The sequence below is a fragment of the Pteropus medius genome, unplaced genomic scaffold, assembly GCF_902729225.1.
Source record: "Pteropus medius unplaced genomic scaffold, Ma_sr-lr_union100, whole genome shotgun sequence".
Taxonomy (NCBI): Eukaryota; Metazoa; Chordata; class Mammalia; order Chiroptera; family Pteropodidae; genus Pteropus; species Pteropus medius.
The window spans coordinates 31,688,259-31,704,075 of record NW_024354500.1 but is presented as its reverse complement, the minus strand read 5'-3'; the positions used below and the strand labels follow the sequence as shown (position 1 = coordinate 31,704,075).

Sequence of the window (15,817 nt, the reverse complement as noted above, 5' to 3'; positions counted from 1 at the left end):
CAGGTCTAACCAGGGCATGCAAATTAGGGGGCAAACAAGTTCAGAGCTGCAGCTTTCTCCTACGTGGGCTCCTCTAATCCAAGACATCGCCCCAGTTTCAGAATCTAGACACGTCACTCACATCTAAAATGTACTCCTGAACCACGGCGTGCAAGATGATGGTGATGAAGATGTAGAACAAGATCGTAACCAGGTCCTTCGGCCCGTAGTGGTAGTGCACGGTTTCGCTGTCTGAGGAGATAATAATAGCCACGTCAGCATCCTTGGTGTGAAGAAACACTCTGGGACCCAAAAGTGAAAGGAGATCTGAAGGAAAATGCTTCCCTTTTTCTGTAAACCCCAGACTTAGAAGAAAGAGCTTCTTCCCTAGACTCCTACCCAACCAAAGTCTTGGCCCTTGGGAAGTGCCAATGGGGAGGACTAAGGAGAACCAAGCATACCACGCTTTTTGATGACTGCATCTCCTGAGTCTGGACAGGAGAACACAGTGGTTACAGGCCAGGGGATGGAGACAACTGATCTCAATCACACTGGCTGTGTGACTATGGATAAATGAGCAACCTCTCTGAGCTGCAGTTTCCTCCCCTGTAAAATGGATTATAGTTATGCTTCATGGAGAAAGCATAGCGTGAAGATTAAGAGTCTGGACCCAAAAGCCTGAGTTGGTATCACAGCTCTGTCATTTACTTCCTATGGCATTTAGGGGCACCCCTACACATGACCTTTCTCTGCCTGTTTCCTCATCTGTAAAATGAGGGTAAAAGTAATTCCTGTATCAAAGGGTTATTGTGAGAATTAGATGAATTAATAACTGCAAAGTGCTTAGAACAGGGCCTGGCACAAAGTAACTGCTATACATGTACTTGCTATTGTTTCTGTTGTTGATGTTGGGAGAATTGCATTATTGTGAGAATAAAATATATAATTTATAGGCAAGATGTTTACCATGGTGCCTATAAACATGGTGTAAGCATGAAATAAATGGTGGTTTATTAAAATATTATTTAATAGTAATCACTTAGATGGAATCCCAGATATAGATGTCTCATAAAGCTCTGCTAGATAGTCTCTTTCTCCACAGACAGAGGAGGATTTACACCCGCATTTTCCAGTTGGCAGGCCACAGGGTTGCAAGAGCTTGTGAACTCAGATCTGGATCTCTGGTGCTCAGTAAAATCCCCTCCCGCCAGCAGGCACACAGGCCATCTTTCCAACTGTGCTGCATTCGCGCTGAGTCATACACACATGAGTCATCTGTCTTTGCTAAGATGCAGTTACCAGAAGGTCGATGGATTTCAGGGTGGCCACGGAATGAAGTAGAACTGATTGGGTCATTCTGAGAGTCAAATCGCTGGACTGGGAGAATGTGACAGTGGGCAGTGGTGAGGGGGTGAGAGGGGTGGTAAGGACAACACCTGTGAGAGGCACTGGACTGTTGAAATATGCAGAGGCTGCTGGAAGACTGACAAGCAAATGTATCTGTATCATTACCTACAGACAAGCATGTGGTACCAAGAAGTTAACACGGCAACACAGGGAGCCAAAGCAGATGAGGGCCTGACTCTAGCTGGGGTGGAGGTGATGGGCTAGCAGGTCACAGAGAACAGAAAATCCAGGATTAAGTAGGGGTGGTCAGGGACGGGAGTAGGGGAAGCATCCTGGGCTGAGGAGGCAGCACCTGCAAAGGATGCAGAGAATGAGACTAAAGTGCCGTGGGAACAGGGGAGGCTGTCATGGCAGGTGAAGAGGCTGCTGTGAATGGCCTGGGTGCCATGTGAAAAGGTGTGAACTTTATCCTGAAGGCAACATAGAAACATCAAAGAAATCAAATTCAACAGGAAAATGATGAATTTGAGTTTTGGAAAGTTTACTCTGACAGCAGCAGATAGCACTGTGCCTAGAGATAAAGACATCAGTCAGGGAGCTTAATGGTTTTCTATCCCTTACGGCCCATCTTCCTCCATTCTTCTCTCTTCATTCAGGCCCCTGTGGTTCCTTACCTGGATCACTATGGAAAACAGTATGGTGGTTCCTCAAATTAAAAACAGAACTACCATATGATCCAGCAATTCCATTTCTGAGTGTATACTCAAAAGAACTGTAAGCAGGATCCTGAAGAAATATTTGTACACTCACGTTCATAGAAGCATTACTCACAACAGCCAAAGGGAGAAACAACCCAAGTGTCCCTCAGTAGGTAAAGAGAAAAACAAAATGTGGTATACACATACAATAGAATATCATTCAGCCTTAAACAGTAAGGAAATCCTGTCATATGCTATGACACAGATGAAGCTAGAGAACACTATGCTAAATGAAATAAGCCAGTCAAAAAAAAGACAAATACTGTATGATCCCATCATATGAAGTTCCTATACCAGTCCAACTCACAGAAACAGAAAGGAGAATGGTGGTCGCCAGGGGCTGGGGAAAGGAAAATGGAGAGCTGATATTTAATGGGTACAAAGTTTCAGTTTTGCAAGACTGGTTGCCCAACAATGCACTTAACACTACTGAACTGTACACTCAGAAATGGTAAAGATGGTAAATTTTGTATTATGTGTATTTTACCATAATTTAATAAAAAACAAATACCAGTGCCCAGGTGTAATAAGTGCTCTGGCGTGGACTGAGACTGAGGGGGAAATAACAAAGAGCAGAGGGTGGTCGAGGAAGGGTGGTCCAAGAAGGGGCACAAAAGTCAAGGTGTGTAAGGGGAGAGGGCTGGTGAGGGCGGAGTGCAGGCCCTTTGCGGGAAGAGCCGATGGACTGAGGAATGGAGTGAAGTTGAAGAGCAGGGGTGGGGCAGGCCGCAGAGGTGGGAGGGCCTTGTGACAAAGGGCCCCCTTACAGGTCACGGCAAAGTATCTGAAAGGCAATGGAAAGCTACTGGAGGATTTTAGTCACCTAGGTACTTATAAAGATCCCTCTCCTGCAGCATGTGAAATGGGTTGGAGAGGCAAGGGTGGAAGCTAGAGAGCAGTCAGAAGGCACCTGCAGGGACTCCAGGCCAAGGGCGTGGTGGGAACCATGCACCAGAATGGTGGCAGAGCGGCGGAGAGAAGACAAGTTCAGATAGATGTGGGGGATGGAACCAAAAAAACAGCTGATGTACTGGCTGTGGGGAATGATTCTTAAGTTCTTTCTGGAATCTCATCTGTAATCTGTAGCCCTCCACAGTTTCACAATTCTTCAGCATGTGTTGTCTTGCTTTATCCTCATAACCATCTCATGAGACAGGCAAGGAAAACTGATGAAGAAACAGGGTTCAGTGAATTAGAGGACATGGGCCATTTCTCATGTCTCCCAGTGACCAAAAGCCTCCTCGGGGTCAACCCAACCCCCTCGTGCCCTCCCTGGATCCCATGTCCTTTCTGGTAAGAAGCTGCTCCTTTGATCTCTGTCTCCTACAACCCCTAACTAGCAGCAGCATAGCAAACACTCCGAAGCTCTGCTCTGATTCATATACATTATCTCTACTGCTTCCCCTTATCTGCTATCTTCCTACTTTTGATCAGAGCAAGAAAGTAAATTGGTTTGGCCTCTTCTGCTTTCGACAGCGCTATGGCAGCTGTAACATTGTGTTCTAGGAGTCTATAAATAAGTTGATGTTTTTGATTCTTTTTTCTTTTTAAATGTTTGGTTGCCCACTAATTCTTATAAAAATCTACTCACTACCAAGTTAAAGCTCCTACTCTTTTAAGCATTGCCCCTATATCTCACTTGATCCCTCAAAGAAAAAATAGCAATGGCTTGGCAGTAACCTATCATGATTTTTTAGAAGAGAAAGTGTCAATATATCTCTGAGCTATTAGACCAAGAAGGTGATTCTGGTCGCAAGTCGCAGCAAAATGCCTACAGAGACCAGGCAGGTAACACAGATGAGCAAAGTGGTCCAGGTGTCTTAAGATAAATCCTTGCGACACAGAGATCTGCTGCATTAAATAGGATAGTCTTGGATTCCAAAATACTTTCCACTGTTTTTCCTTCAACATGTCATCCTCTTGGTCTACCCTTCACATTTTCACTTAGAGAGAGGAACAAGTTTAAGAAATATCCACTTTCCTTTAACCTCAAGAAAAGAAAAACAACAGTTAAAACTGGGATAAATGGTGACCGACAGTCTCAATGTCAGGGACACACTAGAGAGAAGTGGTAACTGTGGAAAACTGCAAAACACATGTCCCAAAGGGATGAAGGAGGGAGCGGGGAAGGTACTTCTCAGCCACTGTGGCCATGGGAAGGGTACAGCCCAATGTGGCCAGATTCTCAATACTTTAGAAGCAAAGAAATCATCTTCACATGAAATTATCTGATTTTAAAATATTGATGACTAATTCAAAAAATTTAAAAACACTTTATGGGCCAGCACGAAACTGGCCAAAGGAAACACATTTGAAGCCAACTCTGATCACAGGCCACCAATTTGCACTCTCCAGCCTAGATGACCCTGATACCTTTCCAACACCAATATTCTATGAGTCTTCTTCCTATACACCCCCAAGAAGTATGTCAATATGCCCTACTGTAGAAATAAATCTAGGTTTAGAAGAAAACATCTTCAGTAATGATCTTCTCACTATAGATAAATTATCCTATCTCCCATCAAAATTGACATTTGCTTTGCTTATCTCTGATCGGTTTTAAAAGAGAGCTAAAATAATCAATAAAGAGGCTTGGTTGTTTTGACAACCTGTTATCAGATGTCCCTTTTCAGGAGTAACAGCCTTACTGACCTCCTGCTTTGCTTCCTATGACTAACAGGTATTTTCCTGTTTCCTCTGATGTCACCTGCAAGCACTTCTCCTGCATGCCTTTACATGTGCCGATCGCATATTGATATCACCGTGCAGGCTCTGACCTCCTCCCCATGACCTCCTCCCCATGACCTGAGCTGGTTCATGGCCACTTGTGTTTTTCATATCTTCTTAGAGTTCAGACATCTGCCAATGAGACTTCTACCTGTGCCTGAAAAACTGGTTGTTTAAGGAACATCAATACACAACTTAGATGCTTCTCTCTTAACCAGTTTCCTTCCTCACCCCTTCAAATCTGGATTTGTAAAATTTACTTTTTTATGGTTTCTGTGCTTACAGCCAACTCTGTTTTCATATTATTTTGAATCTTATAATATATTGAAAGATTCAAAATAATGTGAAATATATATGTATATTATCCGAACTTAGACTCGAAAAAAACCCACTATCAGCAAAATCAGGAGGCAAAAGATCGCCTAGGGGAAAATGTTCACAGTTCAGATCATAAACAAAGGGCTAATTTACTAATATGTAAAGAGCTCCTAGAACTTGAAGATAAAAAATCCAACAGAGAATGGGCAAAGGCTATGAACAGACAATTCGCAGAAAGAAAAAAACCACAGATGGCCCTTATCCATTTAAATGATGCTCAGCCTTACACAGAAGAGAAATGCAAATTAAAACTACAATGCGATATCATTTCACACCTATAAGATTGGCAAAAATCCAAAGCTTGACAATGCACTCTTGCTAAAGCTGTGGGGAAACAGACTCTCACAGACTACTGGTGGGAATGCAAAATGTACCTCTTCTTTAGAAGGGTAACGTGGCAGTTTCTATCAAGATTACAAATGTGCCAGTCCTTTGATGTGGCAATTCCACTTTTGGGAATTTATCTTATAGCTAATGCCTGCCATGTTCAAAATGGCAGGCATTACAAAATGATATGTGCATAAGGTTATGCACTGCAGCACTGTGTTTAACAATAAACTAATGGGAACAACCCCAATTGTTTTCATCTTCAAGGGAGTGGTTAAATAAGGCATAGTTATAACACACTGCAGAGTGTGGCTGTGGACCAACACCATCAGCATGATCTGTGAGCTGAGCTACACATTCTTGCACACCAACTCCAGACCTAACAAATCAGAAACTCTCGGAATATGGCCCAGGAGTCTGTATTTAACAGCATCTCCTGGTGATTCTGATGCCTGCTACAATTTAAGAAGCACTGATGTAAACAATGGAGCTGCCTTTAAAAATTAAAGAAAGAAGATTAAGAAGAGGTAAAACTAACCAGGAGACTTAGAAAGCAGAACGGTGGTTGCTCTGGGGGGTTACTGACTAGGAGAAGCCTGAGGAGGCCAGGACTGCTGTACCTTGATCTGGATGATGGCTACACAGGTGTGCACATATGTAAAAATTCATCATGCTGTATCCTTAAGAATATGTGCACGTTATTGCATGTGTTATACCTAGATAAAATTTCTGAAGAAAATGATGATGTTCTCTAAGTACTGATATGAAATGATACCCAGGATACATTATTTAGTGGGGAAAAAAACGAGGTATAGACAGAACATACAGTATTCTACTTGCTATGTGAGAAAGGGAAGAAAAATATGCATTTGTATCTGCATAAAGAAACACTGGAAGGTGACACAAGAAATTGTGTAAGAACGCACAGGGGAACAACAGTGATTACCCACAGGGGATTGGGGTGTCAAAGGAAGGGAGGAAGGGTGAGAACAAGACTTTCACTGACTTTCTGTACAGACTTATATTTGAACCACCACATGAATGTTATCCTCTATTCAATATTTTTTAAGTAAATAAATCTTCAAATTCTTCTGGCTTTGTATGAATAAAATTTTAAAAATGGTGTCTTCCCCACCTCATTGCTCTGTTTTTTCCCAGGGGGCCCAGACCAGACATGAAAAGACCTGAAGCTCATGTCTGGAGCTGCCAGTTTCCTATCATGGGGTCCAGGGTCTCTCTGCCTCAGTTACCACTTCTGGACAATGGGCATAATACTATCTACCTTTTCTTGCAAAGCCGTTAAGAATGAGAGACAGCTGACTTATAAACTGTAAAATGCTACGCAAAAAGATGAGACCATTATGATTGCTTCCAAAAGAGAGAATCAAAACTAAAGGAACAAAACAGTTACCACCCAACATACACACAAAAGCACTCCCATCAGGGTGCTCATTTAGAATAACACAAACACTTGCTTTGTGCCAGGCACTGTAGTGAGCATGTCTTACAAGTGACATCATTTACGCCTCACAGTAATCCTGAGTATTATTAGCCCCATTTACAGACACAGCAGCTGAGCCCTAGGACTCTTAACCATGCTACTGATGCCAGGGGCCCCCTCCCAAAGGACCTACCTCTGACACTTAGGTTATGAGGGTGGAAACCTCATCAATGGAATTAGTGCCTTATAAGAGACCCTACAGAGGCTCTTAGCCCCTTCCGCTATTGAAGATATATAACAAGAAGTCTGTGATCTGGACGAGGGTCCTTACCTGACCACACTGGCACCCTAATCTGACTTCCTGCCTCCAGGAAGTGAGTAATAAATCACAGCCTCCAGCTGTGAGTAATAAATTTCTGTTGTTTATAAGCCACCCAGTCTGTGGCACTTTGTTATAGCAGAATGAATAGACTAAGATAGTAAGTTTAATAAGGAGTGTCTCTTTACTGAAGAAAAAAAAAAAGGTCCAGAGTTAGCTGTAAGTCCTGGGTCAGAAGCTCCCACTCTTTTTCAGATGGCCTCCAATAAAGCCAGGGACACTGAGGTCTGGTTTACTTTTTCTTGTTCAAACAGACAGAACCTTAGAGTCAAAGAGGATCTCAGTGACTGTCTGGCCCAAGGGACCAGGACAGAGCCACATCTCTGCCTCCTTGGTTGGGTTCCCCCTGTGCCCACCACCCCATCTGGCAAACCTAACTTTCCCACAGTTTCCCTGAGCCCTGGACTGCTTGGGGTGTGAGCAGCCCAGCCCTTCCTCTGTCCTTACTAGTATATTGTTGGGAATGTCAATCAACTCTCTGCACCTCAGTTGCCCTGGCTGTAAAAGGATCAAGCCAACCTACACAAGTCTCAAGTCTCCTCCAGCTGGATAGGCCACAGGTCTGAGTTGGACAGCTTTCCTCTGTAATCAAGTAAGACTTCCATCCCCAGAGCCATCGTTGCCCACCTGTCTCTTCCCTTTTACATCCCCAAGCTCATCTTACAAAGAGGGGCTCAGTTTGATATGTGGTGCCAATCTTCCAAGTACATGATACAATCACAAGACAAGACTAATTCCTGCCAGCCAGCACAGGGAACAAAAACACACTGAGCCCTGGACAAAGGCCTTCAGCTGAATGAGGCTTTAAAACCATCTGTCTGTGGTTGTTTTTACAGGGCAGTGTGTCTCATCCTAGAAGGGGCCGTGAGAACAATGGCCAAGCTATGGTGTGGGAGGTTCCTGGGCTTTTCATCTCTAGCTGCAAAATGCCACACAGCAGCTGGTGGCCATAAAACCAACTGGGACCAACAGAGCCTGTGGATGGGTCCTTGTCACCTTTGATTACTGCAAAACAAACCCTTCTCTGGAAGAGGACCCCTACCCTCAGCCTTTTTTGCTCTAGGTGTGCAGCAGCAGGCAGGCTCAGGAATATCAGAGCTACCTTGATTTCTACCCACATTGCCTTGCAAACATGTCTATGATTTCTGAGGGAGCAGCAGCCTCGGCATGAAACCACATCCACTCAATGGTATCTTCCACCTCCCCCAACCCCTCAGACCAAACACTTAGAGAAAACCCAAAATTCGAAGACGAAAGAAAGATGCAAATGAGTCAATGGACTTTGTGGTTTGCCCTGTCTTATCTTTGGGGTTAGAAGCATGAGGTCATTTGAAAGCCCTACTTGGAGTTATTTATCCAGGGCACTTAGAGCAGTGATTCTCAGAATTTAACCAGGAATCACCCGACTTAAAGGTTCAGACCCAGTAGGTCAGTGGTGGGGCCTAAGAGGCTTCATTTCTAACAAGTTCACAGGTGATATCAATGGTGTGGGTTTGTGGACAAAGTGCGTGGCAAGTGCTTAGGAGGCTTCCCAGGGCCTCCTGTCTTCAAGAAATACTGGAGTTGAGACTTACCAATGCCCTCGATTTTGCAGATGAGAGATGGAAACCCAGATGTGAAAAGGGGTTTGTCCCAGACAATTCAGCAAATTAGTGGCACAATGCAAAACAACCTTGTAAATGCTTAGCCTGTTTGAGGTCACCTGTTCTACATCAGAAGGGAAACCAGCAGGCCTTGAGTCTGTGTGAAGAATCAAAGCTCTCGTCTTTGTTGACCTTTTACAGTCTATATATTTCTGGCCATAATACCAGAGGCTTTGCGGTACTTTAATCAGAAAGAAGCAGCAGAGTATCTAGTGGTTAAGACCAGAAACACGATGTTTAATTTCTTGCCAGAGCTGGGCAGTGTATGGTAGGCAGATAAAATACAGGACGGCCAGTTAAACTTGAATTTCAGATGAAGAATAATTTTCTAGTTAATTATGTCCCCTGCATACTGAGATATATTTACACTAAAAAAAAAAAAAAAAAGTATTTGTTGTTTATCTGAAATTCAAATTTAACTGGTATTCTTGCATTTTTATTTCTGGCAAAGTGGGGAAAAAAGAGAGTAGGGATTAGGTAACAAGGAACATTTCCTGCTTCATCACTGTTGACCTTAAAGAAAACCACAAGGATGCTGATGCTCCACCAGGATGCACCACTTCCTACTCCAACAACCGTGCCCATATCCTCTTTCGGTTCATGTCTCTGAATGAAGCTTAAACTTCTTAACTAACTTATAATGTGATAAAAGCATACATTCATGGCTGGTTAAGCGTTGAATTGTGTCTCCACAAAATCTGTATATTGAAGTCCTAATATCCAGCACCCCAGAATGTGACCTGATTAGGAAACAGGGTTGTTGCAAGTGTAATTAGTAGAAGAGAATGGGCCCCTAATCCAATATGACTGATGTCCTTATAGAAAGGGGAAATTTGGGCACAGAGACAGACATGCACACAGAGTGAATGTCATATGAAGATCGGTGTTACGCTGCCACAAGCGGAGAACTACAACAACTAGCAGAGAGGCCTGAACAGATTCTCCCTTAGAGCCTTCAGAGAGAGCATGGCCCTGCTGACTTTGATCTTGACTCCTAGCCTCCAGAACCGTGAGACAATAAACTTCTGTTGTTGAAGCCACTCGGTTTGTGGTGCTTTTGTTACTGAGGTCCTATGAACAAATGCTTGGAGCTAGGAAGAAGGGAGTAAGTAGAAGTGGGAGCAACACAAAACAGGCAAGAAAATTTATCAACATTACCATTAGCTATTTTCCATAGAAACTTGAAAACCTCAGCTAATGGAAGACACAGGGATTTAGAAATGGAAGAGTACTTGGTATGAAAAGTACTCTACCACTGCTCTACTAAAATTCAAATTTTAAACATTAAACATTTGAACAAGTTACACACTATCTAAAGAAGAAACCTTGGAAATCAGAATTCACCTTGGTCATACAAGGATACATTTCCAAGCACCTCCAGCCTTAAAGATATTGGGGGAAGGGTTTTAAAATTCACAACTTCAACAGACTCATTACTGTGAACTGTTTTTTTCCCACGAGAAGTTTGCTTTCCTCTAGTATTTACAAACCAAACATTACTCTACTGGGCTGGTGGTTAAAGAGCTCAAAACAAAATTAAGCAGGCTATTCTGATTTCATTGTCTCTCTTGATTATTTGCTTATTTTGTATTTCGAATAGCTCCAAATGACAAGATTTAAACAAAAGATAGGCTATTTAACGATGCTTTACCCTCTCTTTTTTTCTGAAGTAAATGAAATCTCCTCAATTCAGTATGAATTTTAATGTACTTTCACCTTTACCTAGGCCTTGTTCTGGCCTGCAGGATTCCAGGAGCAGAACTCAATAGCCTCTCCCTAGAAAAATACCAAACCTAGCTGGCTCCAGTCACACTGGCCTTCATTTACTAAACGTGCCAAGGTGGTAGTTCCTCGGTTGACACATTTGTACGTGCTGATCTCTCTGCCCAGACTGTCTCTCTGTACCCCCAATACAACTTCCTACACATAGCTCAAATACGGCTTCTCAGAAACATCTTCTGTTATGACTTTTATTTTTCCTTATCACATAACCTTAGAATTAGATGGCAGAGAGTATTTCGGCAATACATATATAAAACTTTAAAAATTTACATACTACTTGACCCAGAAATTCCAGTAATAAAAATTTATCCTAAGAAAATAATCACAAATGCATGCAAAAATTTAGACACAAGAATGTTTACGGTAGCACTGTTTACAAAATAAAAACTAGAAACTTAAATATCCAATAATATGGGACTGAATAGAAAATTTGTGGTAATCCTCATTAAGAAATACTCTACAGCTTTTCAAAATGTATTATGGAATGGAATAATTAGTGAAATGGAAAAAAGGTTCATGATATACTAATAGCAGAAGTGGGTTATGAATCAATATGCCAAAATGTTAACCGTAGTTTTTTGCTGGATAGTGGGGTCATTTGTGACTTTTATCTTATGTTTATCTGTATTTTATAAATCTCCTCTAAAAGGTACGTATCACTCATATAAATGTATTCTGAACGTTTATTTAAAATTAAATTTTAAGTGGTCACAGAAAGATAAACACTATGTGATTAAATGTGCACAAGGTACCTAGAACAGTCAAATTCAGAGACAGAAAGTAGAATGGTGTTTGCCAGGGGCTGGGGCAGGGGCTTAATTGTGAGTTGTTAGTTAATAGGTACAGAGTTTTACTTTTGCAGTATGAAGAGTCCTGGAGATGGATGGTAGTGATGGTTGTACAACACTGAGAATGTACTTAAGGCCACTGAACTGTACACTTAAAAATGGTTAAGAGAGTAAACTGTATGCTATCTATATTTTACCACGATTTTAAAAAACTTAAAAAATTAAAATCAGTAAAGCATAAGTACAGCTGGGTCTAGGGGTGTCTTAGTTACTAAGATTTTTAAGAGCTAGGAGAGAGAAGCCTGACTTTGACCATGGACCACATGGCATTGAGCAAGATAATCCACTGTGCTCACCAGCACTGGAGAGTGCCTTGGGACCAGCAGGCATTTGCCTGGATTCCTGACTACTATTGCTGGCCATGACATTTTCTGTCCCTTCTTTCATGACCGTGAAGTTTTCATCCTCTCTTGCCAGGATCCCTTAGTTGATTCTCATATGAAGGAACTGACTTGGCTGCCCCAGAAGCGTGACTTCTCTCAGAGGCTGGCTACAGGGACTGGTAGGGGCAGGGGGATGGGGCAAGCAAGTCCAGAAAAAATTCAAGGTTACATCCTCCATAGGCCATAGGTTAAGGTATTTGTCCCCAAAGTCCATCAGCTAGTCATCGGTAGAGCCAGGTAAAGAAAGGAATCTCACCTTAAAGCTTAGACAATTCACCTCTCTACTAAAAAATGAAGAAGAGAGAACTAGATTCAGCTAACAAAACTTCCTTCTCTATTCATCAAGAGGGTACCCAGTGCTTTGCAATGAGAAAGAGGAACAATGCCTAATGCCTGGTGGTAGGCCTGAGGGCTGGATGTGGCCTGCAGCTGTATCATCACAGTGGGAGGATGTTGGATGCTGAGTTCAAATATCTAAAAAGATCATACATGTACACAGGAAAAAGAAGTTTTCCAAGTCCTTCAGAGTTAACAGGGCCAGGGAAAGATAAGAAACTAGTGCTTTGCTTACCTGCTGTAGGCACACTAACGTTATACTGAGGTAAAATAAATAGGAAGGCAGTCTTGGCAGTGACCTGTAACATAAAGAAAAAAAGTTCCAATTCAGTGTATTGGACACATCAAAAGAATCAAGTGGAGCCTGCTACCAGCCCCCGGGGCCCACCTCTTTTATATCTCAGACACAAAGGCCTCTCCAATGAAGGGTTTTACCTAAATCAGAGTTAAAACCATTTTTTTTTCTTTCATTTTTCTTTAATAACATCCCTCCCACTACCTGCACTAAAAACAAACAAAACAATCCTGGACCCTGGATGGTATTTAGACTTCGAATCACTGCAGATAGAATGAAACAAGCTGTGCATGGCCAGCTGAGAGCTCACAAGCTAAGGGTACAAATCTGTCAGCCATTCATTCATTCATTCATTCAAGTATTAAGTTAATTCTAGGTAGCCAGCATTACGAAAGCCCAAAACTAATAAAAAATAAGATCACAGCTTTCTGGAAGCCTAGGACCTAGCTGAGGTTTCCCCAAGCATGTTGGTTAACTGCACAGTGGACAGCAGCCCCAAAAGTCTAAATCTGAGCTTCAGAAACAGAGAATTCCAGCTGCTAATTTCACATCTACCCTACTGTGGGGCATGGGGCAAAACATAACACCCCGCACTGCTGGTTTGTTTATTTCAAAAGCTGCCTTTAGAATCTTAGTTGCACTCTCCAAAAACTGCGTTTGTCACCTGGTTATTAATAGCCAAATCAGTACTCTGGCAATTTAGGGAGGAGATTACAAAATGGCAGTGGCAGGGGTGGGGGGGTGTCGAAGCTTGGACTCAAGAACAGAATTGGCTGCCTGGGTTCCAATGCTGTCTCTGCTATTTGTGGGCTATGTAACCACAAGTAAATCATCTTATACCTAGAGCCTCCCTTTCCCTGTCTGTAAGATCAGGGATATCTGTAATACCCCTGATGGTCTGGGTGACATTGTCTAAAGCTCCCCAGATACACAGGTGGGGCTGAGAAGCACCACCCATACTGTTCTGGAGCACATAAGAGGCCAGGTGAGGAGGAGGTTAAGACCCAGGCCTTTTCCAGGAGGCCTCTGGAGACACCTCAACATAAAGAGTTACTGCTTCTCCTCTGAAAAAAAAAAAGGTGTGAACAATGCACCGTGGGTGTGGTAAATACACACTGGACGTGGCAAAAGCGGCATGAAAACCAGAAATGATGTACTGCTGCCCCTCCAAGTCACTGGGACTCCTGAAACACCCAGAGAGGGGTTAGTATTTCCTTAGCCTTCTCTATCCGTTAAAGAGCAAAACATTCCCCGTCAACCAGACCCATTTCTCTACAGGGGGTCATTTGCTCTTTGTACAGAGTGAGGCACAAGCCTTCCTGTGTGTGTGCTATTGTCTCAGCCATGTTGTCACGCTTACAAGGAAAAAGTCAAACGAGACTAAGTATGAGAAGGTGCTCTGGAAGACACAAAGTCCTTTCCAAATATACAAGTCAGAATTCTCTACCTCCACCTCCAAATCTGATTACTGTTGTCCCCAACACCTTTTTCAGAGTAATCCCAACCTTCCTTCCAATCCAGTCGCTTCTATTTCTTTAGAAGAAATGTACTCTGTTTCAGCCAAAACATACTACTCACTACTTCCTTTTGAGGGTTTCTCACTTTGTATCCTATTTCTATACCCTCCGCAAAACCCCAAAAAACCCTATAGATCAGAATCTCACTTATCTTTCATAACCCAGCTCAACTGTAACTCTTCCATGAAGCCTCCCCCACCTGCTCATAGGGTATGATGTCTCTTCTACCTGAAGTGCCCTGTACCACACCCCACTGTGCCATCGATTCCATATACTCCTTTATAGCTTTCCTCAGGTAGCACTCCTTGAAGGCAGGGACCGTGTTGTCTGTTTTCATACCCTTTTCAAGTAATCAACCCACATGCACACAGTAAGGGCTCAGTAACTACTCACTGGATAGGAAGAAAAATAAAAAGCTGAGTCTGTACTGGTTGCTTCACTCAACTGTATTTGGTCCTCAGTGCTGTCACCTATCTGTCACCCACAGCCTTCTCCCTGAGACCCATCCAGCTGCTAAACCACCTGAACGTGCCGCCACCACCACCACCACTATCACTCCAGCCACGGTGGCCTCTTCTTGCCTGGACTCTGCCCATGCTGGTCATCCTTGACCCGACCCTCCATCTATATTGCGTGCCATGACTCCTTCAAGGGTGGACCTCATCTTCTCAGGATGAAATCAAATGAGAGAAGATCAGAAGAAGCTTTACAAAATGAGAGAAAGGAAGGAGAGAGAAGAAAGGCAGGCGGGCAGGCAAAAAGAAAAATTTACCCAATACTGTACTGTGCCCTGGGCACAAATCTCTCATTTGGTTTCATTCAGAAAATACACTCATCTTTTAAGTTCATGGAGTGGACTAGAGTGGAGGGGGCCTCGTGACGTTTTGGCTGACCAGCATCCACTCCCCCTTCTTACTGAACTGGCACAAGAGTTTCCTGAGGCAACAATTCTCCTCAACTGTGTCTGAGAGCAGGTTGCGTGTGCTGGGGGGAGGGGGGCGGAAGGATGGTCACTGAGGTGACTGCATTCCTCCTGGAAGGATGAAGGGGCCAGATACCCTCCCCAGGACAGAAGACTAACCAATCAGACAGCCTCTCCTGGGCTCTGAACCTTGGGCGGGAATGAAGTGAGTGCCAGTGACGGTCAGTGACGTGATGTGTGCCTACCCAAACTGCTTTGCTGTGGTTCCCACAGCCTTGCCCCTGGAGTACCCCATCAACCATGCAAACCCCCAGAGAGCTTCCTTAGGTTGACCAAAATCCATTTCTAAGATACATTATAATTCCATGTGTAGCATGCTGGTGTTCAACCCTGACTGCACATTCAAATCCCTGGGGAAGCTTTTAAGCTCTCTATGCCTGGGCCACCCCCAGCCAATTAAGCCTGACCCTTTGGGGCATCAGCATGTCGGCAAGCTCCCCAGAGCATTCCAATGTGCAGCCAAGTCTGAGAGCTACACATGCAGAACCTGTCTCTCATCATCCTCTCAAAGCAGCCCTCTCTGTCCAGTCTGTCTCAGAATCTTTTCTGTGTCCTTCATAGAATTTGTTTAATTTAATCGATGTTTTAAGTACGCTTTTATTTTAACTTCAAAAGATATACACATCCTTTAAAAATCTGAAGCAATTCGGAAAAATGTTAAAAAAAAACAAACACAATATTCATTCTACTTTCTC

At 43.1% G+C, this 15,817-nt stretch overlaps 1 protein-coding gene across 1 annotated transcript in view; it reads right to left on the bottom strand.

Annotated features, from left to right (window-relative positions):
- TRAM2 (translocation associated membrane protein 2) overlaps window positions 1-15,817 on the bottom strand; it is a 68,468-nt gene that overhangs the window by 18,983 nt on the left and 33,668 nt on the right. The window contains exons 2-3 of the mRNA XM_039853182.1: window positions 12,564-12,627; window positions 122-231 (exon numbers count right to left, since the gene is read on the bottom strand). Coding sequence (XP_039709116.1) covers window positions 122-231; window positions 12,564-12,627 — 174 coding nt within the window. The remainder of the gene's footprint in view (window positions 1-121; window positions 232-12,563; window positions 12,628-15,817) is intronic.